Source organism: Ranitomeya imitator, chromosome 6 (genome assembly GCF_032444005.1).
Source record: "Ranitomeya imitator isolate aRanImi1 chromosome 6, aRanImi1.pri, whole genome shotgun sequence".
NCBI lineage: Eukaryota > Metazoa > Chordata > Amphibia > Anura > Dendrobatidae > Ranitomeya > Ranitomeya imitator.
In genome coordinates, this window is record NC_091287.1 from 341,785,548 (window position 1) to 341,812,572 (window position 27,025).

The 27,025-nt window shown below is 45.2% G+C and overlaps 1 protein-coding gene across 6 annotated transcripts in view; it reads left to right on the forward strand.

The window, feature by feature from the left end:
* The window catches only part of SLC66A2 (solute carrier family 66 member 2), a 180,823-nt gene that overhangs the window by 25,561 nt on the left and 128,237 nt on the right, over window positions 1-27,025 (forward strand). For all 6 annotated transcript variants that reach the window (XM_069730923.1, XM_069730920.1, XM_069730925.1 and 3 more), the window contains exon 2: window positions 14,305-14,640. In XM_069730923.1, the coding sequence (XP_069587024.1) occupies window positions 14,438-14,640 (203 nt within the window). In that variant the 5' untranslated portion in view covers window positions 14,305-14,437. The remainder of the gene's footprint in view (window positions 1-14,304; window positions 14,641-27,025) is intronic.

Below are 27,025 nucleotides of genomic sequence, written 5' to 3' on the forward strand. Positions count from 1 at the left end.
TTCCGCTGTTCAGCGGTCACTGGTACCGCTCATTAAAGTAATGAATATGGACTCCACTCCAATAGGGGTGGAGCCGCATATACATTACTGTAATGAGCGGTGCCACTTGACCGCTCACTACAGGAAGAAGCTGCCGCTCCCGGAGACTATGGGGCCATAGTGAACTGCATGGAACATTATATGGAGCATCCATGGGGCCATAAAGAACTGCATGGAACATTATATGGAGCATCCATGGGGCCATAAAGAACTGCATGGAACATTTATATGGAGCATCCATGGGGCCATAAAGAACTGCATGGAACATTATATGGAGCATCTATGGGGCCATAATGAACTGCATGGAACATTATATGGAGCATCTATGGGGCCATAAAGAACTGAATTGAGCATTAGAACCAGAAACACATGGGCTACTTGCACATTGAACAAGTCTGTAAGAACATGTTCACACACACACACACACACACACACACACACACCACCAAGAAACTTGAAGACACAAAAGAGCACAGTGAGGTCAAAAACACTCTGTTGTAAAAAAAAAAATCACAGTAATAAGCAAGTGCTAGTCAAAATATGGGAAAAAAACAGGGTATTTAGTTGATACTTTTTTTGCAAAAAAAATGTATGCTAAGCTGCTCCACCAATCATCAAGGTATACCCATATAGAGCAGTTCTAACTAATGTATATAATCCCTATCTGATGTATTTAAAAACCTTATCATCTGTATAGTACCTGTATAAGCAGGTTTCAGAGAGGGAATATCCATGTGGACATGCTGGATGGAACAGCTTAAGTGCAAATTACCCACAAAGGAGTGGTGGGCTCCCCAGTCTTGTAGAAACAAGAGAACAATTATAGAACCAGAAACACATGGGCTACTTGCACATTGAACAAGTCTGTAAGAACATGTTCACACACATCACCAAGAAACTTGAAGTCACAAAAGAACTGCATGGAGCATTATATGGAGCATCTATGGGGCCATAAAGAACTGCATGGAGCATTATATGGGGCCTATTTTGTATATGGAGCATCTTATGGGGCCATAATGAACTGTAAGGAGCATTATATGGGGCTCCTGATTCAATATGGATATTCAAAAACACTTAACCTACTGATGTCTCAATTACCGTATATACTCGAGTATAAGCCGACCTCCCCCCCCTAATTTTGCCACAAAAAACTGGGAAAACTTATTGACTCGAGTATAAGCCTAGGGTGGAAAATGGAGCAGCTACCGGTTAATGTCAAAAATAAAAATAGATACCAATAAAAGTAAAATTAATTGAGACATCAGTAGGTTAAGTGTTTTTGAATATCCATATTGAATCAGGAGCCCCATATAATGCTCCATACAGTTCAATATTGCTCCATATAAAGCTGTGCCCCATATAGAATGCTCTACACCGTTCATTATTGCCCCATAGCTGTGCCATATAGTGCTCTGCACCGTTCATTATTGCCCCATTGATGTACCATATAGTGCTCTGCACTGTTCATTATTGCCCCATAGATGCTCCACATAAATCTGTGCCGCTCTGCCATTGCTGCTGCAATAAAAAAAAAAGCCATACTCGCCTCTCTTGCTTGCAGCTCCCGGCGCTGCTCCATCTTCCCAGCGTCTCTCCGCACTGACTGATCAGGCAGAGGGCGGCGCGCACACTATATGCGTCATTGCGCCCTCTGACCTGCACAGTCAGAGCGGAGAGACGCCGGGAAGATGGAGCGGTGGCGCCCGGTGTGTGGAACGGGGATAGGTAAATATGACATACTTGCCTGCTCCCGGCGTCCCGCTCCTTCCCCCGGACAGCTGGTCTTCGGTGTCGCAGCCTCTTCCTCTATCAGCGGTCACCGTTACCGCTGATTAGAGAAATGAATATGCGGCTCCACCCCTATGGGAGTGGAGTCATATTCATTTTTCAAATGAGCGGTCCCACGTGACCGCTGAAGAGGGGAAGAGCTGCAGCACCCGAAGACCGTGGGACGGCAGGGGGAGCGCCAGGATCGCCGGGACTAGGTGAGTATGCCTCAGCGCCCTCACCCGCCGAGCCTGCCACCCACCGTGACTCGAGTATAAGCCGAGAGGGGCACTTTCAGCCCAAAAACTTGGGCTGAAAATCTCGGCTTATACTCGAGTATGTACGGTAATTTTACTTTTATTGGTATCTATTTTTATTTTTGACATTTACCGATAGCTGCTGTATTTTCCACCCTAGGCTTATACTCGAGTCAATAAGTTTTCCCAGTTTTTTGTTGCAAAATTAGGGGGGTCGGCTTATACTCGAGTATATACGGTATTTATTCTGGCACTTCGGTATTTGTTTTTTGTGTTTCTTTATTGTTGCATATAAATGTTGAATTCAATAAGTTGTAATTTGAAAAGAAAAAAAGGAAGAAACTAACAGAAACATAAAATCAGATGATTCAAGGCTTAACAATAAAATCAAATTTGACAGGTCCCAAGTTGAATCCCTGTACAAATATAGACAATTACACAAGTAACCCACATGCATTTTTTTTTCACAATTTTAAAACATACTTTTTTTTCACAACTGCGCATCAAAATTTTGAATTTGATGTCTCCAAAACAAAATATAAAGAAACAGTCTTGTGACATATCAAATGAAAGCCGGTAATGTTCTGAGAAAAATGATGCCTCTCCCACCTCTTTTTCTTAATTCTAGCCCGAGATATGATAAAAAAATGTGAAGCCATACAAGGCCAAAATTCGTGCTTTTTCAAAACTTTAGACTAAGGTTGCACTTCATAAAAAAAAAATCTAAAGACCTCAGGTGAAAAAAAATTCAGATTTTGATCACTTGATATGGAATGACCCTTTGGCGTCTTCATTTATACCATTTGTTTCTACATATGACCTTTTGATCGCTTTTTATTCACTTTTTTGTGAGTTAGTATGATGAAGGCGCAACAATTTTTTTTTTTCTCACTGTGTTCATCCTACAGAATGAATAACTTGCCAGTTTTATAGAGCTGGTGGTTCCGGACATGACGATACCAACTATATGTACTCTTTTGGTTTTATTTTTGTTTTATCACAAACTCTGCTTTTTTTTTTTTTTTTTTTGTGTTTTTTTTTTTTTATGTTAAAGCGGCTTTGTGTTTGATTTGTGTCCCCCTTTTATTTATTTATTTTTAAATATTTAATTAAACTTATTTTTACTTTTTCACTTAGTCGCACTATGGGACATGTACAGGCAGCACGGTGGCGCAGTGGTTAGCACAGCAGCCTTGCAGCGCTGGGGTCCTGGGTTCTAATCCCACCCAGGACAACATCTGCAAAGAGTTTGTATGTTCTCTCCGTGTTTGCGTGGGTTTCCTCCGGGCACTCCGGTTTCCTCCCACATTCCAAAGACATACTGATAGGGATTCTAAATTGTGAGCCCCATCAGGGACAGCGATGATAATGTGTGCAAAATGTAAAGCGCTGCGGAATATGTTAGCGCTATATAAAAAATAAAGATTATTATGTATACTTTTCATTTCGATCTCTAGTCTCATACACTCGGGCTCAGACTCACCCTGTGAGACCCGGCTTATAGATGGATCTCACAGGCCATTGTACCCTGGGGTCATCACATGACCTCAGGGCACTATGATAAACATCGTGACCCGCGATTCCCAAAGTTTTTGCTGTTCAATAGCAATACTAATGTGCTTCTTTGTATAGTACAAGCGATCAGATGATCGCAGCTTCAAGTCCCGTAAGGGGACTAACAACAAATTCAGTAAAATGTAAAACAATGTTTTTAAAAATATGAAAAAATTCAACTGTTCTGATCACCCTCCCCCCCCCCTTTCCCCATTTAAAATTAAAGTATGGTAGCTAAAAAATGAAAAAAAAAAATTACATATGTTTGCTAGCGCTAGTTTCATAAAAGTCCGATTTATGAAAATCTAAAGCAAAAAGTCAGCTCAGGGTGCAAAAAAAATAAGCCCTCACACAGCCCCAGATCCTTAGAATTGCAAATGTTACTGGTCTCGAAAAAAGTTATATTTTTTTTTACCACTTAAAATGTGCAATTGTACTGACCTGGAGAATCAAGTTGCCAGGTCAGTTTTACAGTATAGTAAACTTGGTAAATGGCAAAACGCAAATTGTAGAATTGCACTTTATTTGCAATCTCAACGCACTTGGAATTTTATTTCATTTTTAGTGCATCACATGATAAAATAAATACTGTCATTCAAAACTACAGCTTCTCCTGCAATAAAAAAACAATCATATTGTTGTGTGGCTGGAAAAGAAAATAAAGTTTTTCCTCTAGGAATATGGGGAGAATGAAAAGGGAAAACTTCCCATCATGAAGGTGCTAATTTATTCACAGGATTAAGTGTTCACATTAAGTGTTCATAATGTTAGGAAGGGTCCAATTGTTCAATGTGATTTTTGGTTATGTTTGTGTTGGTTGTGTTAAACAATTTAGTGTATTTTTATTTATTTTTAGAGCACCATTGATTCCATGGTGCTGTACATGAGGGGGTTACATACAAATATACAATTATTCCAGTGAACAAACTAACAATGACAGATGAGCACAGGGTGAGAGGAACCTGCCCTTATGGGCTTACATTCTACAGGATGGTGGGGAAGGAGACAGTAAACAGTAAGAGACAGGTTATGTCGCTGTGAGGTTCTAGTCATGCTATGATTAAAGGGAACCTGTCACCCCGGTTTTTCAGTACGAGATAAAAATACTGTTAAATAGGGCCTGAGCTGTGCGTTACTATAGTGTATTTTGTGTACCCTGATTCCACCCCTAAGCTGCCGAAATAATTTACCAAAGTCGCCGTTTTATTCAGTCGCCATGACAGCACAACGAGAGGGGATCCGCCCTTCAGGGACAGGAAACCTACAGACATAAAAAGGGCGGCACCTCTCTCCCACGTCAGTTTGGTTTCCTGTCCCTGACAGCGGAACCTCTTGCAGACAGGCCCTGACAAGAGGGTCGAAATAAGAAAACTCCCCACTCCTGGCGGCCCGGTACAGGTAGCGGGGGTCCCCTACCTCGGCCCGTCCAGGAGGCAGGAAGCACCACACGGCAGGGGCACTGCGCGGTGTAGGTGTCAGCAGGAGGAAGCAGCCTCTGACTTAAGGCTAGCTTCTCGGGTGTCCGCAGCGCAGAGGTACCTATGAAGAGGTGCTTGGCTACTTGGGGTCCCGGGAGTCACGCTGGTCCGAGCGGGGACGCGGCATTGGTCCGGAGAGGGGTCTGCTGGCGTCCTGGTCCGCGTGTCGGCTTGGCGCCGCCGCCGCGTCCTGAAGGGGGCGGGTCCGGATGACGCGGCGAGCGGCGCGGCCGGATGACGCGGCTGGGCATGCGCAGTAGCGTCATCTCCGGCTAATGGCGGCGCCCAGCTGCGGGAACGGTCGGGGCTTTAGGGAAGGGTAGCGCAGCACAGCGGCGGACGATTATTGACCACCTGGGATTCCCTGCTGGCCCCCATCCGGGGGCGGTACCTTGGGGGTATTTAATGCGGCAAGCTGAGTTGATCAGAGTTCCTCACCCATTCCATAATGGAGTCGCCAGAAGGAACTATCAGCCCGCAGCAGCAGCAGGAGCCGCAGCAGCAGCCAGATAAGCCTCGTAGAAGCTCCCAGCGTCGGTCTAGTGGCAGTAGCCGCGCTGGTGGAGCTAAGGAGGCACGGATCTCTGTTCCAAAATCCTCAGCCCGTAAAGATTTGCCGGCTTCGAAGGATCCCCCATCTACGGTACCACTCATTACTGGACGGGGTAAGTGAGCTTCGTGAAAGTCCACTTAGTGATGGTTGTGTTCCCCTTGTCTTTTTCCTCTATCAGGGGAGGAAAAGTTTGTCCAAAGCCAAACATAGGCAGTGTGCCGAATGTGCAGAGCCACTTCCAGATGGACATTTGAGGAAGTTATGTAAAATGTGTATTCAACGTTTACTGGAGGAGGAGGCGCCTGATCTAACCTCTACAATAAGAGAGATGGTGAGACAGGAAATTAAAGGTGCAGAGAGATCCCGATCCCGGGGGACAGAAGCTAAAAGGTCATCCCCTTTATCTGAGGTAGATTCGGATTCGGGTGAGCTGAGCTCAGGGTCTCTTCCGTCCACTTCCTCCTCTGAGGATCAGGAGTCTGCTCGAGCCTGTTTGTCCCTAGAAAGGGTTAACCATCTGGTCAAAGCAGTAAACAACACAATGGGGATAGAAGATACCCAATCGGAATGTTCCATTCAGGATGTTATGTTCAGGGGTATTGAGCGGAAATCCCGGAGAGCCTTTCCAGTGATTGACAAGATCAAATCGCTAATCTCAAAAGAATGGAAGAAACCGGAAAGGAAGGGGTCGCTTCCGCCAGCCTTTAAAAGACGGTATCCCTTTGAAGAAACGGCTTCGTCCTCATGGGATAAAGTCCCGAAGTTGGATGCAGCAGTCGCTAAGGCATGCAAAAAGTCGTCTCTCCCCTTCGACGACTTGGGAAATTTGAAAGACCCGTTAGATAGGAAAGCCGACATTTTCCTTAAAGGGGCTTGGGAGACTTCAGCGGGGTCTCTGAGGCCAGCCATTGCAGCCACTTGTACCGCTCGATCCTTGATGGTTTGGTTAGGTCACCTCGAAGATCAACTCAGAGATAAAGTCCCTAGGTCGGAGATATTGTCCTCTATGTCCACAATCCAGGATGCCGCAGCCTTCCTCTCAGATGCTTCAGCAGATTCGGTCAGGTTAGCCGCCAGGTCCTCGGCATTATCCAATGCAGCCAGGAGAGCACTATGGATAAAATGCTGGCCAGGGGACTTACAGGCTAGAACAAAATTATGTAGCATTCCTTGTGAAGGGGCTCACTTGTTCGGACCGGTCCTAGACGAGCTATTGGAAAAAGCAGGGGATAGTAAAAAACGCTTTCCCTTCCTTGGAAGACCCTTCTACAGACGGGACTATAATAGAGGATGGTCCAACCGCAGAAGGCCGTATAGAGACTCCAACAGAGAATCTACTAGATATGACAACAGCAGGAGAAGGGGTAGAGGTTTTATGTTTAACCCTTCACGAGAAGTTAAGAAACCACAATGACTGGCGGACCAGGTGGGGGGTAGGCTTTTGGCCTTCTACCCAGCCTGGGTGCAGATTACAAACAACCCATGGATTCTAGGCATTGTGGAGAAAGGCCTAACCTTAGACTTCCACCATACTCCTCGGGACAAATTTATGTTAACACCTGTTCGTTCCTCCTCTACAGAGCAGTTGGCACTAGAGTCTGAGGTCCGGGAACTCCAACAGAAGAATGTTCTGGTCAGAGTCCCTGCAGGCGAAGAAGGTAGGGGGTTTTATTCCCCTCTGTTCCTGGTCAAAAAACCTGATGGTTCTTATCGCACCATTATTAATTTAAAAGGCCTGAATAATTTTCTGTTCATACCCTCCTTCAAAATGGAGTCGGTCAAGACGGCAATAAAGCTACTCTTTCACCACTGTTTTATGGTTGTCTTAGATCTCAAAGACGCCTATTATCATGTACCAATTCACATTGATCATCAGAGATTTCTTAGGGTGGCGGTCTCACTAGCTGGCACAGTAGAACACTTCCAATATCAGGCACTTCCGTTCGGAGTCGCAGTTGCACCCAGGGTGTTCACAAAAATCATGGTGGAGGTTATGGCACACTTGCATGAACAGGATATATTAATAGTCCCGTACCTGGATGATTTGCTAATTGTGGGTCATTCTGAGTCGCATTGCTCAGACCAACTACAGAAAGTTATGGATGCGTTACACAAATTGGGCTGGATGATCAATATCAAAAAATCACGGCTTCAGCCCCTTAAAATACAAGAATTCCTAGGATATATTATTGACTCTAGTCAGCAGGAATGTCGCCTGCCGGACACAAAAGTTGCTAAGATTAAGCATTTGGTCACCAGGGCAATAAATAATCCCTTAATATCAGTCAGGTGTGCGATGTCAATCTTGGGCTCTCTTAAGTCCTGCATCCCGGCAGTTCTCTGGGCCCAGTTCCACACGAGGGCTTTACAGTGGGACGTGTTACACAATTCCTGTCGCCTAAATGCTCACCTCGACAGTAAATTCACACTTTCTGCGGAGACTGTACATTCACTTGATTGGTGGACTCACACTTCGAATTTACACAGGGGGGTCCCTTGGATAAATCACATATCTAGGGTGCTGACTACGGACGCTAGCCCCAAAGGGTGGGGGGCTCACTTAGGGGAGGATTGGGTTCAGGGACTATGGTCTCTGTCTGAACAGGACTCTTCCTCCAACATGAAAGAACTATTGGCAGTAAAACATGCCTTAAATAGATTCCTTGTACCCCTACAGGGTCGACACGTCAGGCTTTTGTCAGACAATCGGGTAACTGTGGCCTACATTAATCATCAAGGTGGCACGCGATCCAGTACATTGATGGAGGTCGCAAATCATATCTTTCAGGTGGCCGAAGTACATCTTCTCTCCCTGACGGCACTTCATATAAAAGGAAGTATCAACACCAAAGCCGACTATCTAAGCCGCAACATGCTCAGACAGGGGGAGTGGTCGTTAAATCCAGCCATTTTCAGTCAGATCATCCAGTTATGGGGTTGTCCGGAGATAGACCTTTTTGCCAACAGAGGGAACAAAAAATTACATCTATTCTGCTCCCTAAATCCAAAAGACAACCCATACGCTGTGGACGCTCTGCTGATATCTTGGCACTTCAGGCTCGCGTATGCTTTTCCCCCTCTAAATCTGATTCCCCTAGTCCTGAGGAAGATTCGGGAGGACAAGGCCCGGGTAATCTTGGTAGCTCCATTTTGGCCCAAGAGAGCTTGGTTTCCTTGGCTGACAAAAATGTCTGTCTGCCAACCATGGGTTCTTCCAGAGCTACCAGATCTGCTCTCCCAGGGACCAATCCTCCATCCTCAAGTAGCCAACTTACACCTAGCGGCATGGAACTTGAGAGGTCCTTACTGAGGGGGAAAGGATTCTCTCAGAATCTGGTTAATACTCTCCTTAAAAGTAGAAAACCATCCACAACGGGCATTTATGTGAGAGTATGGAGAAAATTTTTATCTTTTTCAGGGGCTCAAATTGACCAAGAACCATGTATTAACCAGGTTCTTGAATTTTTACAAAAAGGCCTGGAAATGGGCTTGGCCACAAGTACTCTTAGAGTTCAGGTGTCAGCACTGGGAGCGTTATATAATCTTAATTTAGCCAGTAATCACTGGATTGCTAGATTCTTTAAAGCAGTCACCAGGTCTAGACCAATTATTAAGCAAAGGTTAGTCCCATGGGACCTGAATTTGGTACTCTCAGCCCTGACGCAAGCCCCATTCGAGCCCATTGATACTATTCCTGAGAAGATCCTGTCAATCAAAACAGCCCTGCTAGTTGCTCTCACATCTGCTAGGAGGGTTAGTGATCTGCAGGCACTCTCCAGACATCCACCATACATGCAAGTTAGGGAGGATAGGGTCATATTGAAACCCGATCCCCTATATCTGCCTAAAGTTGCGTCTAAATTTCACAGGGTTCAGGAGGTAGTCCTTCCCTCCTTTTGCTCCAATCCTACTAACGATAAAGAACGTAAATTCCATTGCTTAGATGTGAGGAGATGCCTCCTTAGATATATTACAGTTTCAAATTCCTGGAAAAAAGATAACTCTTTATTTGTAGCCTATCAAGGGGTAAGAAAAGGTCTTAGAGTATCTAAAAACACTCTAGCCAGATGGATTAGGGAGGCAATCTCTCTCGCTTATACCGCAGGTGGCAACGAAGTTCCAGATGGTATAAAGGCACACTCCACGCGAGCCATGGCATCTTCCTGGGCGGAGAGGTCAGAAGTGTCAATCGAAGACATATGTAAGGCGGCCACATGGTCTTCCCCTTCTACCTTTCTTAGACATTACAGATTAGATCTGGGTAGTTCCTCAGACCTTACGTTTGGGAGAAGAGTGCTAGAGGCTATTATCCCCCCCTAAAATCTTTCGTCTCTGAAAGTCTCTCGTTGTGCTGTCATGGCGACTGAATAAATACGTACGCTACTCACCTGGTAGCAGTGTTTTTTCAGGAGCCATGACAGCACCCTTAGATTCCCTACCCTATGTTTTGAATAATTCAACAACCTGTTAATCTTGAGTTAAAGTTTATGTTCACTTGCATAATAAAAAATATTTATGTGTATACTGCATCTGTGTTACTAACCAAGGTGGTCCTCTCATGCTCTGGAAACAACTGACGTGGGAGAGAGGTGCCGCCCTTTTTATGTCTGTAGGTTTCCTGTCCCTGAAGGGCGGATCCCCTCTCGTTGTGCTGTCATGGCTCCTGAAAAAACACTGCTACCAGGTGAGTAGCGTACGTATTTCGCCTGTCAATCAGGCTGGTCAGGTCAGATGGGCGTGGCGACATTGCTGGTTCTTCCCCCAGATCTTGCATATATTTCCGTTGGTGGCGTAGTGGTTTGCGCATACCCATCTTCTGAATCCACTGGGCAGGAGAAGAAAAAAATGCGCGATCGGCGCTATTTCCCTGGTGATCTGTGGGGGCGGCCATCTTCCTGAGGCCACGCGTGCGCATATGGAGTCCTCTGCTGCCCGGGGCTTCAGGAAAATGGCCGCGGTATGCAGCGCGTGCGCAGATGGAGATTGCGGCGGCCATTTTCCTGAAGCCAAGTTCGCATCTCAACTCATTCCTCCTGGTATTTGTTTAGAACTGTATTTCTGTTATGCTGTAATGTCTATTGTCTGTGCAAGTCCCCTCTATAATTTGTAAAGCGTTGCGGAATATGTTGGCGCTATATAAATAAAAAATTATTATTATGGTCTTTTACAGGGTAGACTTTTAATTTTTGTAGATGATACTAATGTAATGAACAAAGAGGAATATAAATTTTGTAATATTAAACTATGTAAGCTGTAAGAAATGACAATTGCAGTTTAATGTAGATAAATATAAGGTCATGCAAAGGAAAGAAAAAATAACCTGTCCCTCATCTAATGGAATTTTTCCTCTGTATCACTTCTCCCTTCTGATGGATTTTTGCTATATTAAATTGACAACTTTCAATTAATTTTTTGATATGAATAAATGACAAAATTTTATTGGAGCTGGATTTCCCTCCTCTTTTCAAAAATAAAACTATGGGTTGCATTGAAAGAGGCATAGATGCTCCTGACAAGACCGTAGTTTTGCCTCTATAAAAGTCAATAGTGCAGCGACACTTAGAATACTGTGTACAATCTTGTCTACAGTCTATAAAAACAACATAGCTGAGCTAGAGCGGCAGATAAGTGACCAAGGTTATTACGGGAATGAGTGAACTGCAGTACCAAGACAGGCTATCAAACCGAGAATCTTTTTACACCTAAAGGTACCGTCACACTAGACGATATCGCTAGCGATCCGTGACGTTGCAGCGTCCTCGCTAGCGATATCGTCCAGTGTGACAGGCAGCAGCGATCAGGCCCCTGCTGTGCTGTCGCTGGTCGGGGAAGAAAGTCCAGAACTTTATTTGGTCGCTGGACTCCCTGCAGACATCGCTGAATCGGCGTGTGTGACACCGATTCAGCGATGTCTTCACTGGTAACCAGGGTAAACATCGGGTAACTAAGCGCAGGGCCTCGCTTAGTAACCCGATGTTTACCCTGGTTACCATCCTAAAAGTAAAAAAAAACAAACACTACATACTTACCTACAGCCGTCTGTCCCCGGCGCTGTGCTCTGCACTCCTCCTGTACTGGCTGTGAGCGTCGGTCAGCCGGAAAGCAGAGCGGTGACGTCACCGCTCTGCTTTCCGGCCGCTGTGCTCACAGCCAGTACAGGAGGAGTGCAGAGCACAGCGCTGGAGGACAGACGGCTGTAGGTAAGTATGTAGTGTTTGTTTTTTGTTTTTTTTTTACTTTTAGGATGGTAACCAGGGTAAACATCGGGTTACTAAGCGCGGCCCTGTGCTTAGTTACCCGATGTTTACCCTGGTTACCAGCATCGTTGGTCGCTGGAGAGCTGTCTGTGTGACAGCTCTCCAGCGACCAAACAGGGACGCTGCAGCGATCCGGATCGTTGTCGGTATCGCTGCAGCGTCGCTAAGTGTGACGGTACCTTAAGCCTGCAAGGGTGATAAGGAGGCATCCTCTACATATAGATGAAAGATGCTTTAATCAACCGTTTTTTTGTTGTTGTTGTACTGTATGAGTAGTGAAATGAAAGAACTCTCTACTATAGCATGCTGTAATGCAGTGGTGGGGAATCTTTTTTTTTTTTTTCCTGCCAAGGGCCATTTGGATATTTATACCATCCTTCGGGGGCTGTATAAACTCCGCCCATAAAGTACATCCTGACTGTGGCACCGCTTTCAGGACATAATCTTTGATTGCATGCCCTTAAGTGTTCAGTAGTGTGTGCTAACAGAGCAAGAAGAACCTGGTTGTAATCAAAATACAGCTCCCTTGCCCAAGAATGTGGAACCTGAGAATCTGCTCGGGGGGCCTGATAAAAGGTCATCGAGGGCTGTAATTGGCCCTGGGGCCTGAGGTTCCCCACCCCTGCTGTAATGGTTGATTCACTAAAAAAGTTCAAGGGGAGCCTGGATCCCTTTCTTGATTAAATATAAAATCACAGGTTATGGGTACAAGATTCTTTGGTGGGACATTGATCCAGGGAACTACGGTAATCTGAATTCCATATGTGGAGTCGGGAAGGATGTTTTACCCTAATATGGGGCAAATAGCATCTGCCTCATTGTAATTTTGCCTTTCTCTGGACCAGCTTGCTTTGGTGTATGTTGAACTCCATGGACTTAGATTTATATTATGCCTTCAACCGTAAAACTGTGGTTCCACGGTCTTCTAGTTGTATAGTGTGCTCGTTGTCTGCAGTTTTTTTCCAGGTTCTGGAGATTGCTCTGCAAGAGTCTTCTTCAAATTTCCTTAGATTTTTATAGCTTCCAAAGTAATGGGCCAACTGGGCGACTCAGTCTGTCTATGGCACTATATCTATGGATTTTTTTTTTTCTTTATTCACTTTAAGATTGGCGCTCATTTATTTTTTGGGTCGAATTTGCTCACAACCATTCAGTTTGACTCTTCAAGGAAATTTCCCTTTGTTACTTTCTATGGTTCGAAGTCTCGTCTTCCTCTAACAACCTCACATGAGCCCCCTGGAGCGTGAGCTCCGATACTGCTGGAACTGGAGGGAAGCATAGGTGCTCTTATTTTAACTGGGCCAAACTTGAGGAATGAGAAAAGGTTGTCCAAGTAGTGGACAACCCCTGTAAATGTATCTTATTAGAATTTGATGAGTAACACCAACACAAAGTAGCAAATTTGTTAAGTGTAAATGAAATGATACATGGTTTTCTAATTGTTTTAAAAATATTAATCTGAAAATTGTGACGTGAATTTTTATACAGCCTCCCGTTGCCTGATACCCCTAAATAAAATCCTGAAGGCAAATTGCCTCCAGAAGTCTTAGTAAATTGATTTCACATATGTGTAGTTTATTCTCTGTATAACTTCAGCTGTTCTGTGAAGGTTTGAGAACATTAGGGATCAAACAGCTTCATGAAAATCAAGGAACACACCAGACATGTCAGGGATAAAGTTATGAAGAAGGGTAAAGCAGGGTTAGATTATAAAAATATAGCCCAAGTTTTGAACATGTCGCAGAGCTCTGTTAAATCCGTCATACTAAATTGGAAGGAGAATGGCACAACTGCAACCTAACAAGACATTGCTGTCCACCTAAGCTGACGTCCCAATTTTATAGCATAAAATACACTTGTAACAGCACAGGTAAAAAGGCAATGGCCTGATTTAGGCCACAAACTTTTAAGATTAGGCAGGCAGGCTTCCCCCATTACAGGAAGCTATGTAGAAAACAGAGCTTGATGGCACAGCAGCATAAGAAAAGTGTCCACTGCCGTGGGTCTGCGATAGATTTATTGATGGCCTAGAGTGGTATCTTGGATTTTTTTGTTGTTGTAAAAACAAATAAACAAACATATCTGCCTATTTTGATCATATTGCAGCTAAGTTAGTAGTGTTAACAACTGTATGGGTCATTTTAAGCAGGTCATTGGCCTCAGTGAGTTAATCTTTTGCGATATGTCTGTTAGTGCAGATGGTGTGATTCCCTTCCTCCCATATTTTCCCATGCTGTAATTATATCAAATTATAGTATACTTGACCTAGTTATTGATTAACTCGTCAGTTGACGTGAATATATCACCATTTATCACCTATTGATGCTATGCTATGTGAATGTTATACTCAATGTAGAATACAAATAAATACAGTATACTTTGTTTTGTTTTTTTTGCAGGATTCAGCATGGGATATGGCAGTCGATCACCGGCTTTGGTGCAGTTAGACCATCATCAGTAATCTTGGCTTATACCCTCTGCTGGTCAGAGAGAACCTAAATTCAGTTGGAGTGAAGAACACCCTGAGGCACAATGGAGGAAAAAGGGAAAGAATGGCTTGTATTCGCTGTACATAGGCTAGTTTCCTGGGGAGCATCAGCTGCCATGATTTTTGGAGGAGTTGTGCCATACATACCCCAGTACAGAGACATTAGAAGAACCCAGAACGCTGATGGGTTCTCGGTCTACGTTTGTCTCATGCTGTTAGTAGCAAATATCTTAAGGATATTGTTTTGGTAAGTAACCTATTTATCAAGATAAAAGGTTTCCGGCTTTGTTTTATGACTCTTTACTGTACTTTTAGGAAGGACAATTAAAGATGACTCCTAACCCTTCATAGCTGTTGGCTGTTCAGCCGGCTTCTACTACTTCTGATTTACCCCTATCCTCCATACACATGCACACTTGCCATGACTGCCGAAACTGGAGCTTAAAGGGAACCTGTCACCCCCCTCAGGCGTTTGTAACTAAAAGAGCCACTATGTGCAGCACAAATGCTGCATTCTGACAAGGTGGCTCTTTTAGTTATGCTCCCTGCACGCGCTGAAATAAACGTGTATAAAATGTGCCCCCTCTTACCCTGAATTCGCCATCTTAAGCCAGATGCCTCCCAGCCGTCACTCCGGGCCTGTGCGCGCCGGGCGCCGCCTCCTCTGGCTTCATTATCGTCCCCGGCGCCTGCGTTGTAAGTACGAAGTGCAGCGCACCTGCGCATGCCCGAAAAAAAAAACAAAAAAAAACTTAATGCGCAGGCGCCGGGGACGATAATGAAGCTAGAAAGAAAACATTCTTAAAGAGTAAATCCTCCCCAAATAAGTCAGTAGTCTAAGAAACTGTAATGGATCTTATCAGGGAAAACTACTTTTCTCTTTTGGTCTATTTATCTTCTTGTTCCTGTGTAAAATCTGTACACAGTAAAGACAGATTTTTACATCTCTGAGATAGACTAATGCTAAGCCTATGTAGAGGAAACTAGAGGCAGACACAGACCAGGTAACAGACCATGGAGAAAGGAAGCACGCACCTCCCAAACAACCATCCAGGAGAGTTTAACCCCTTTCTGACATCAAACGTACTATCCCGTCGAGGTGGGGTGGGCCCCTATGACCACCGACGGGATAGTACGACATACGCGATCGGCCGCGCTCACGGGGGAGAGCGGCCGATCGCGGTCAGGTGTCAGCTGCCTATCGCAGCTGACATCCGGCACTATGTGCCAGGAGCGGTCACGGACCGCTCCCGGCACATTAACCCCCGGCACACCGCGATCAAACATGATCGCGAGGTGCCGGCAGTACAGGGAAGCATCGCGCAGGGAGGGGGCTCCCTGCGGGCTTCCCTGAGCCCCCCGCAGCAACGCGATGTGATCGCGTTGCAGCGAGGGTCTCCGTACCTCCCTCCCTGCTCCAGGCCCGGATCCAAGATGGCCACGGCATCCGGGTCCTGCAGGGAGGGAGGTGGCTTCACAGAGCCTGCTCAGAGCAGGCACTGTGAAGCCTGCAGTGCTGTAAGTCAGATCGGTGATCTGACAGAGTGCTGTGCAAACTGTCAGATCACCGATCTGTGATGTCCCCACCTGGGACAAAGTAAAAAAGTTAAAAAAAATTTTTTCCAAATGTGTAAAAAAAAAAAAAAAATCCTTAATAATAATAATAAAAAAAAATATTATTCCCATAAATACATTTCTTTATCTAAATAAAAAAACCAAAACAATAAAAGTACACATATTTAGTATCGCCGTGTCCGTAACGGCCCGGCCTATAAGGGTATGTTCACACGTTCCTGATTTCCATCCTTTTTTTCTGCACTAAAAACCGCAGCTCTTGGCAGAAAACGCAGGTGCGTTTTTTGGTGCATTTTTTGGTGCGTTTTTTGATGCGTTTTTTGATGCGTTTTTAGTGCGTTTTTAGTGCAGTTTTCTATGCAGAGTCTCTGTGTGTTTTCTAGGAAGTTTAGGGTTAATGGCTGAAAATACCCTAACCCTAACCCTACCCCTAACCCTAACCCTATTCTAACCTTAGTGGAAAAAAAAAAAAATTCTTTATTTTTTTTATTGTCCCTACCTATGGGGGTGACAAAAGGGGGGGGGGGGTAATTTACTATTTTTTTTTATTTTGATCACTGAGAGATTATGTCTCAGTGATCAAAATGCACTTTGGAACGAATCTGCCGGCCGGCAGATTCGGCGGGCGCACTGCGCATGCGCCCGCCATTTTGGAAGATGGCGGCACCCAGGGAGAAGACGGACGGACAGACGGACGGACACCGGGAGGCCGGGTAAGTATAGGGGGGGAGATGGGGGCACGGGGGGGGGGGGCGTCGGAGCATGGGGGGGTGGGATTGGGGCACGGGGGGGCAGCCACACTGCAGCGGTTCTGCACCACAAACCGCAGTAAAACCCGCAGATATTTTTTTCATCTGCGGGTTTCACTGCGGGTTTGACCTCACATTGGAGGTCTATGGGTGCAGAACCGCTGCAGTTTCGCAAAAAGAAGTGACATGGTACTTCTTTTTTACCGCAGCAATTCAGTGCGTTTTTTTTTTTAGAATTTCAGGATCATGTGCACAGTGGTTCCTGTTTTCCATAGGGTACACTGTACTGTACCCTGCATGGAAAACAGCTGCGGAACCGCAGCGGCAAAACCGCTGCGGTTCCGCAGTAAAAAACGCACTGTGTGAACACGGCCTAAAACTGGCCCACTAGTTAACCACTTCAGTAAACACCGTAAGAAAAAACGCTTTATTAACATACCGCCGAACAAAAAGTGGAATAACACGCGATTAAAAAGACAGATATAAATAACCATGGTACCGCTGAAAACGTCATCTTGTCCCGCAAAAAAACGAGCCGCCAAACAGCATCAGCAAAAAAATAAAAAAGTTATAGTCTTGAGAATAAAGCTATGCAAAAATAATTATTTTTTCTATAAAATAGTTTTTGTCGTATAAAAGCGCCAAAACATAAAAAAATGATATAAATGAGGTATCGCTGTAATCGTACTGACCCGAAGAATAAAACTGCTTTATCAATTTTACCAAACGCGGAACGGTATAAACGCCTCCCCCAAAAGAAATTCATGAATAGCTGGTTTTTGGTCATTCTGCCTCACAAAAATCGGCATAAACAGCGATCAAAAAATGTCACGTGCCCAAAAATGTTACCAATAAAAACGTCAACTCGTCCCGCAAAAAACAAGACCTCACATGACTCTGTGGACCAAAATGTGGAAAAATTATAGCTCTCAAAATGTGGTAACACAAAAAATATTTTCCAGTTCACCACCTGACAGCACACTGGAGGACGTCCTTCTTATCCTTGATGGGACAGGAACACGAGAGGTTAAAAGGACCCTCCCCCTACCACCCTTCAGTGTTTTTCCTGTCCCATAAGGGATAGGAACGGACGAGAGGATCTGCCGTTCTCTGCGGGGGGATGTGGATCGGGGGGGCTCAGCCTCACCCTTCCCTCCATGAGACACCCGCTGGCTGACACCCGCCCGAGGGTCCCTCAGCCTACCAGTGTAGCGCTGCTCCTGGGTTGGGGATCGCTTCTCCCTGGCGGGAGCTCTCGATCTCTCCGTCTGTCCCCTGGTGTGCGCGGCCCAGCGGCGGCCTCTGCTGGCGTCGGCGTCTCCATGCGGCCGCTGGGGGAACCAGTTCATCGCCGCACCTTCCTCTCTTTCCGGCCGCACGTCACTTCCGGTTTGCGGCTGAGGGGGATGAACGGCGTCTCTGCTACAGGAAGTGCAGGGAAAAGAGCGGTGGAGAACGCTGGAGCGTCGTTTTGAAGTGAGGAACAGAATAAAAGGTATGGTGCAGGGGCAGTAGCGATCTCTAGAGCATCATGGAGGACGCAGCTAGAGCAGAGGGGCAGGAATCAGCAGCGCTAGTAAGTAGGGAAGCCCTATCTGAGAAATCGGTAAAGAAACCCAGTAGGAATAAGAAGTGTCCTATCTGTGCGGTTAAGCTAAAGGATTCCTGACAGAAACCCCTATGTGAAGCATGCACCTGGAAAGTCATAGGAGAGGAACAGGCGTCTCTTATGTCTAATATGAGAGCCATGATAAGGGAGGAAGTTCAGGCTTCAGTCTCAAGTCTGGTACTCCCTCAAGTCTCACCTTCACCTTTGGAGAGGCCGAGGAAAAGACCGAGGGTCGAGTACTCTTCCATAGACTCATCATCCTGTGGGTCGGAGGTAGAGGAGGAAGATGAGAGTAGAGATTCCCCGGAGAAAGGGAGAAGATATCTGTTCTCCGCCACAGACACAGGAGAACTGTTGGAAGCAGTGCGGCATACCATGCAGATCGAGGAGCCGCAGCCATCTTGCTCCGTTCAAGATGAAATGTTTGGGGGCTTGCGCTCACAGACATCTAAAGTCTTCCCTGTAAACTCCCATATCAGATCTATGATTCTGGAGGAATGGGAGGAAGCCGAGAAAAGACTGACTATCCCTAAGGACTTCAGACTTCGCTTGCCGTTCAATCCAGAGGAAGTTAAGGAGTGGGTCGATGTACCAAATATTGACATACCCTTGGCTAAAGTCTCCAAAAGGACGGCGATTCCGTTTGAAGACTCATCCAATTTGAAAGAGCCCATGGACAGGAAGGCAGATGGCCTTCTAAAAAGGACCTGGGAAAGTTCCTCGGCGATTATTGGAGCTAATATTGCAGCGACATCAGAGCCCGCTCCATGGACCTCTGGCTAGATGATCTTCAAGATCAATTGATGGCTAAAACTCCCAGAGATACTATTCTAAAATCCCTACCTTTGCTAAAACTAGCAACTACCTTCTTGGCAGACGCATCGGCGGAATCGGTTAGGTTCGCAGCTAGAGGTCAATCTCTATCGAATGCAGCCCGTAGAGCTATCTGGCTTAAGAGCTGGTCGGGGGACATGCATTCTAAAAATAAATTATGTTCTGTACCCTTTTCCGGAGGCAAGGTCTTCGGACCGGTCCTCAACGATATTTTAGAAAAAGCTGCAGATGTCAAGAAAGGTTTTCCAGAAGAGAAGCCTAAAAAATTCCAGCCCTTTCGGAGGCCCCGCTATAATCAAAAACCCGATTATAGGGATAAGGGAAAGCAGGGTAGATGGAGCTACCAAAAAGGGGCTGGATAACAAGCCTAAAAATAAAGAAACGAGCTACTCTGGACCAGGGTCCAGTTACCGCAGAAAATGACGCCATCAGAGTAGGGGGTCGTCTGACAGGATTTCTGGGAGGTTGGAGGGAGATCACAACAAGTCCATGGGTCTTACAGATAGTATCCCAGGGATACAAAATAGAATTTACATCCCTTCCTCCCGAAAGATTCCTGGTATCCAGCTCCCATCTAAAACTGTCATCCCCCATGTGGTCAGATATTCAAGACCTTTTAAAAATGGCGGCCATTGTTCCGGTACCCCCTCAGGAAGAGTGCAGGGGTCACTACTCCAATCTCTTCTCGGTAACAAAACTATCGGGAGAATCGAGAACCATTATAAATTTAAAACATCTGAACAATTGGGTCCTTTACAAAAGGTTCAAGATGGAATCGATTCGGTCCACCATCCCCCTGTTGGGAAAAGACATGGTAATGTGCACTCTAGACTTAGAGTGCATATTACCATGTACCCATCTATCTAAGTCATCAGAGGTTCCTGCGGTTCGCGGTAATCTTGGAAGGAAAGATCTTCCATTTCCAATTCCGCTGTCTCCCCTTCGGCCTGGCTTCCGCTCCCAGGGTTTTTACAAAACTTATGGTAGAAGTAGTCGCTTTCCTGAGGAATCAGGATATAATGGTGGTCCCCTATTTAGACGACTTCCTAATAGCGGCAGACTCAGAAGTCCAGCTCAGGATCAACTGTCAGTCCCTCATCTCAACACTAGAGAATCTAGGATGGATTGTAAATTGGCAAAAATCAGATCTAATCCCAAAACCCAGAATAAAATTCTTGGGAGTCATGCTCGATTCGCAAGCAAGAATGTCCTTTCTTCCAGAGGACAGGCTGAAGGGCATAATACAGAAGATCCGTCGCTTTTCCCGAGGTCGAAATACGATCAGAGACAGGATGAAGATACTAGGTCTGACGGCGTGTATTCCCTGCGTAAGATGGAGCCAGTTTCATTCTCGTCAGCTTCAGAGGGGAGTCCTGAGGAGCTGGAACAGAAGACAGAACTCACTGAACCGGACCCTGAGCCTTACTCCGCAGATCAAAAGATCTCTGGGGTGGTGGACTCTTCCCAGGAACCTCCGACTGGGGGTGGCATGGCTTCAAACACCAAGCGTTTCAGTTACAACAGACGCCAGTCAACTCGGTTGGGGAGGTCATGTACTGGGAAGATATTTTCAAGGTCGCTGGGAAGAGGAAGACAGCAACCAGTCATCAAACCACAGAGAACTACAGGCGGTTTGGGAGGTCTTGACGGCGGCACAGCATCTGCTGCAGAACAAACACGTGAAGGTCTTCTCAGACAACACGACAACGGTAGCCTTCCTGCGGCATCAAGGGGGTCCAAGACATCCGGCGTTACAAGACCTGGCGGAATGGATATTCAGGTGGGCAGAAAGGTCGGTTCTGTCAATCACGGCGATCCACCTGGAGGATTCCAAGAACCAGTTGGCAGATTTCCTCAGCAGGAAAAGCGTATCCCCCTCGGAGTGGGAACTGAACAACGAGGTGTTCAAAGATTTGTGTCAACGTTGGGGGATGCCGATGGTGGACCTATTCGCTACAAAGGGAAACGCGAAGATCAAGGTCTTCTACTCCCGAAACCCTTGGGAGAGTCCAGCCGCGATCGATGCCTTCTCACAACCCTGGAATCGCGGTTTCCTGTATGCATTTCCTCCTCTAGCGATGATTCCGAGGACACTCAGAAAGATCTGCGAGGACGGGGCCAAGGTCATTCTCATAGCTCCTCACTGGCCGAAACGCAGTTGGTTTCCATTGTTGAGAAAACTGTCAGTGGAAGAACCCCTCCTGTTACCAGAAAGAGAGGATCTTCTTCTACAAGGGCCAGTTCTACACCAGAATCCAGGAGCACTCCAGCTGGCGGCCTGGATCCTGAACGGAAGGTCTTGAGAGCAAAAGGGCTTTCGGATGATGTCATTTCTACCCTTCAAGCCAGCAGGAAGCCGGTAACATCGGCTATTTATTCGAAAATATGGAAGCGATTCTGTGGGTTTTGCGGAGAGACGACAGTTGATACTGACCATCCAAATATCCCCAAAATTCTTGATTTTCTGCAGTCAGGGTTTCAAAAAGGTCTTAGACCAAGTACATTAAGGGTCCAGATAGCGGCCCTGAGTGTATTCTTTGATTCTCCCCTTTCTGCTCATCCCTGGATTAGCCGTTTCTCTAGAGCTGTCCAGAGACTAAAACCACTGATTAGAAGGTCAGTCCCGCCGTGGGATCTGAACTTGGTTCTAAATTTCCTATGTGAGCCGGTGTGGGATGTATCAGGGGATATAGAAGTTGATAAACTCTCACTCAAAACCGCATTTTTAGTTGCGATCACGTCGGCAAAAAGATTGGGGGAACTACAGGCTCTGTCGGTGCAGAATCCATATTTGCAGATATTCGAGGATAAACTAGTACTCAGACTCGATCCGGCGTTTTTCCCTAAAGTCGTGTCAGATTCCAATATGAATCAAGAGATTGTTTTACCATCATTTTGCCAGTTCCCTAAAAATCAGAAGGAAAGTTTTTACCACAACTTAGACGTAAGAGACTCTGTGCTCCGGTACCTCGATTTATCCAGACCCTGGAGACGGGACAACAATTTGTTCGTCCAGTTCAGGGGTCCAAATAAAGGTAGAAAAGCGTCTAAAGCGACTATCGCACGGTGGATAAAATCCACAATCAATTTAGCTTATAAAGCTAGAGGACAAGATTCCCCGGTCAACATCAAAGCCCATTCATCTAGGGCCATGGCCACGTCATGGGCAGAGAAAGGGGGGGCGACGGCAGATCAGATCTGCAGAGCTGCGTCATGGTCTAGCCTTAGTACCTTTTCTAAACACTATAAGTTAGATGTAGTGTCACCTCAGTTGGCTTTGGGTAGAAAGGTACTGCAAGCAGTGGTCCCTCCCTAAATACCAGTCTCCTTTGGTATTTCTCCAGTGTGCTGTCAGGTGGGGAACTGGAAAACAGTAATTAGACCTACTGGTAATTGTATTTCCAGGAATCCATCCTGACAGCACTATTAGTTCCCTCCCTAATGTATGATCTTTATACTCATGTGATGTAACATTTGTATGATTGATTATTTTGTTGGAATAAACCTGTGTTTTTGCATCCATCCAGATGTGTTACTTTGGAAAAGCACTGAAGGGTGGTAGGGGGAGGGTCCTTTTAACCTTTCGTGTTCCTGTCCCATCAAGGATAAGAAGGATGTCCTCCAGTGTGCTGTCAGGATGGATTCCTGGAAATACAATTACCAGTAGGTCTAATTACTGTTTTTTGCAATAAAAAGCGTCTTTCAGTGTGTGACGGCTGCCAATCATAAAAATCCGCTAAAAAACCCGCTATAAAAGTAAATCAAACCCCCCTTCATCACCCCCTTAGTTAGGGAAAAATTAATAAATTAAAAAAATGTATTTATTTCCATTCTCCGGTTAGGGCTACAGTTAGGGTTGGGGCTAAAGTTAGGGTTAGGGTTGGGGTTAGGGTTGGGGCTAATGTTACGGTTAGGATTTAGATTACATTTACAGTTGGGAATAGGGTTGGGATTAGGGTTAGGGGTGTGGTTAGGGTTACTGTTGGGATTGGGGTTAGGGGTGTGTTTGGATTAGGGTTTCAGTTATATTTGGGGGGTTTCCACTGTTTAGGCACATCAGGGGCTCTCCAAACGCGACATGGCGTCCGATCTCAATTCCAGCCAATTCTGCGTTGAAAAAGTAAAACAGTGCTTCTTCCCTTCCGAGCTCTCCCATGCGCCCAAACAGGGGTTTACTCCAAAATATGCAGTATCAGCGTACTCCGGACAAATAGGACAACAACTTTTGGGGTTGAATTTCTCCTCTTACCCCCGGGAAAATACAAAACTGGGGGCTAAAAAATAATTTTGGGGGGAAAGTTTTTTTTTTTTTTTTCACGGCTCTGCGTTACAAATTGTAGTGAAACACTTGAGGGTTCAAAGCTCTCACAACACATCTAGATAAGTTCCTTAGGGGGTCTAGTTTCCAAAATGGTGTCACTTGTGGGGGTTTCTACTGTTTAGGTACATTAGGGGCTCTGTAAACGCAATGTGACACCTGCAGACCATTCCATCTAAGTCTGCATTCCAAATGGAGCTCCTTCCCTTCTGAGCCCTCCCATGCGCCCAAACGGTGGTTCTCCCCCACGTATGGGGTATCAGCGCACTCAGGACAAATTGTACAACAACTTTTGGGGTCCAATTTCTACTCTTACCCTTGGGAAAATAAAAAATTGGGGGCGAAAAGATAATTTTTGTGAAAAAATATGATTTTTTTATTTTTACGGTTCTGCATTATAAACTTCTGTGAAGCACTTGGTGGGTCAAAGTGCTCACCACACCTCTAGATAAGTTCCTTAGGGGGTCTACTTTCCAAAATGGTGTCACTTGTGGGGGGTTTCAATGTTTAGGCACATCAGGGGTCTCCAAACGCAACATGGTGTCCCATCTCGATTCCAGTCAATTTTGCATTGAAAAGTCAAATAGCGCTCCTTCGCTTCCGAGCTCTGTCATGTGCCCAAACAGTGGTTTACCCCCACATATGGGGCATCGGTGTACTCAGGACAAATTGTACAACAACTTTTGGGGTCCATTTTCTCCTGTTACCCTTGGTAAAATAAAACAAATTGGAGCTGAAGCAAATTTTTTGTAAATAAAAATGAACATTTAACTTTTTTTCAAACATTCCAAAAATTCCTGTGAAGCACCAGAAGGGTTAATAAACTTCTTGAATATGGTTTTGAGCACCTTGAGGGGTGTAGTTTATCGAATGGTGTCACACTTGGGTATTTTCTATCATATAGACCCCTCAAAATGACTTCAAATGAGATGTGGTCCCTAAAAAGAAAAAAAATGGTGTTGTAAAAACGAGAAATTGCTGGTCAACTTTTAACCCTTATAACTCCCTAACAAAAAAAAACTTTGGTTCCAAAATTGTGCTGATGTAAAGTAGACATGTGGGAAATGTTACTTATTAAGTATTTTGTGTGACATATCTCTGTGATTTAATTGCATAAAAATTCAACGTTGGAAAATTGTGAAATTTTCATAATTTTCACCAAATTTCCATTTTTTTCACAAATAAACGCAGGTAATATCAAAGAATTTTTACCACTATCATGAAGTACAATATGTCACGAGAAAACAATGTCAGAATCCCTGGGATCCGTTGAAGCATTCCAGAGTTATAACCTCATAAAGGGACAGTGGTCAGAATTGTAAAAATTGGCCCGGTCCTTAACGTGCAAACCACCCTTGGGGGTAAAGGGGTTAAATAAAAAAACTAATCTACTATATAATTGTCTAAGGGTCATTTCCGTCTTTCTGTCTGTCTGTCTTTCTCTGTCTGTCACGGATATTCATTGGTCGCAGCCTCTGTCTGTCATGGAATCCAAGTCGCTGATTGGTCGTGGGAGTTTTGCCATGACCAATCAGCGACAGGCGCAGTTCTGCGGCAACATGGCTGCTCCTTCCTCCCCGCAGTCAGTGCCCGCTCCGTACTCCCCTCCAGTCAGCCCCCACACAGGGTTAATGGCAGCCCTAATGGACCGCGTTATGCCGCGGTGTAACGCACTCCATTAACGCAGCTATTAAGCCTGTGTGACCAACTTTTTTACTATTGATGCTGCCTATGCAGCCTCAATAATAAAAAGATCTAATGTTAAAAATAATAAAAAATTATCATATACTCACATTCCGGCGCCTTTTCCGCTCCTCGTGACGCTCCGGTGACCGCTGCATGCAAGCAGCAGGTTCTGGTGACAAGGACCTGCCATGACGTCACGGTCATGTGACCTCGACGTCCTCACAGGTCCTGCGAGAAAGACCTTCCATGACATCGCGGTCACGTGACCGCGACGTCATCACAGGTCCTGTGCCCATACCAACCCTGGGACTGGAAGCTGCCGCGTGCACCGCACACAGGGCCAGGACTTCAACGGAGGATGAGTATATGTTTATTTTTTTAGAATCGGGCCACCATCTAGTATGTACCATAATTTCTCTTAAACAGATTTAAATTTAATGTGTCAAATGGATGGGACTTTCCCTTTTAACTACTCTCCTCATAAGGGCTTGTTTCCACATGCGAGAAACACGTCCGTGTCTCGCATGTGGAAACTAAGCTCTGGCGCCGGCACTGTGGAGCGGAGCGTGCGGCCGCACAGCAACACATGCAGCCGCACGCTCTGCTCCGGAGTGCCGGCGCCAGAACTTCGTTTCCACATGCGAGACACGGACGTGTTTCTCGCATGTGAAAACAAGCCCTAAAGGTGAAGGTCTGACTTGTCATGAATGTACACGTACACCTTGTGAACTGCTAGAGAATAACAAGTTGGCAGGTATCAGTAGGCTTGTTGGGCATGTTGTCAAGTCATTGCACAGAAAAGGGTCATACTGACCTGGTTTGTTTACAATTGTTAGAGAATGTGTCAGAAAATGACTTATTGTTTAAATCAGGCTTTTGTGTTACATGTGTTTCTTATAGGGTATGTTTTTTACTTGTGCAGAGCCATGTTGTAGTTGGAAGACCTACATGTTTAGGAACATACACAAGCAAAAAAAATGTTTTGGAGTTTAAAAAAAAAAAAAAAAACAACACACGAAAAAGCTTGTTTTCACCACTTAAATGATAAAAAAACAAAAAATCTTTACATTTACTATCTGCCTTACGGAATCTGCTCTTTGGCAGTGGACACACAGGCATGCAGTTTCTTATGCAAACAGGAAGGTTTGAGTCCATAAACGTCCATCAGAAAGTAAAGCTGTTATATATTTTTTTTTTTTTCTCCAGCGAAAAAATACAACATAAAAATGATCTTGTAGAAGGTACACGCTAACCCATTTAAATCTCCATCTTGCTCTTCCAGCCTCTGAGAGACTCATCAACATGTAACAGGTCTTTTCACCTCCGCTCTCGGCACAAGTATCGGAGGTTTTTCCACCTCCACTCCCAGGTACTTATGAGGAACTTTGATGCCCTTTTTATATCAACTGAATCTGCTGGATTAGGGAGTGGAAACAATTAGTCAGACTCATCTCTTCTAGTCATTCCTAAAAACCTGAACCCCAAATTAGTCCTATTAAACCTCTCGGCACCTATCCGTGCTGGAGCCTGCTTAACAGGTTTCATTTTCCTGAGGCTTGCCACCTTGATGATACACACCTCCCATCCAGGATTCTGAGTGCTGCTTACCTTCACTTGATAGTCGTACTGACCTGGAGAATCAAATTGCCTTGTCAGTTTTTCGGTATAGTGAACATGGTAAAAATAATAATAATAAAAAAAGTTGTGGAATTGTGCTTTGGAAATTCTTTTCCTCTCTTGAATGCATAACCTTGTAAAATGAATGGCGTCATTCAAAACTACAACTCGTCCCATAAAACGCATGCCCTCAAACGGCTATGTGGACTTAAAAAAGTTATGACTCTCGGACGAAAGAGAGGAG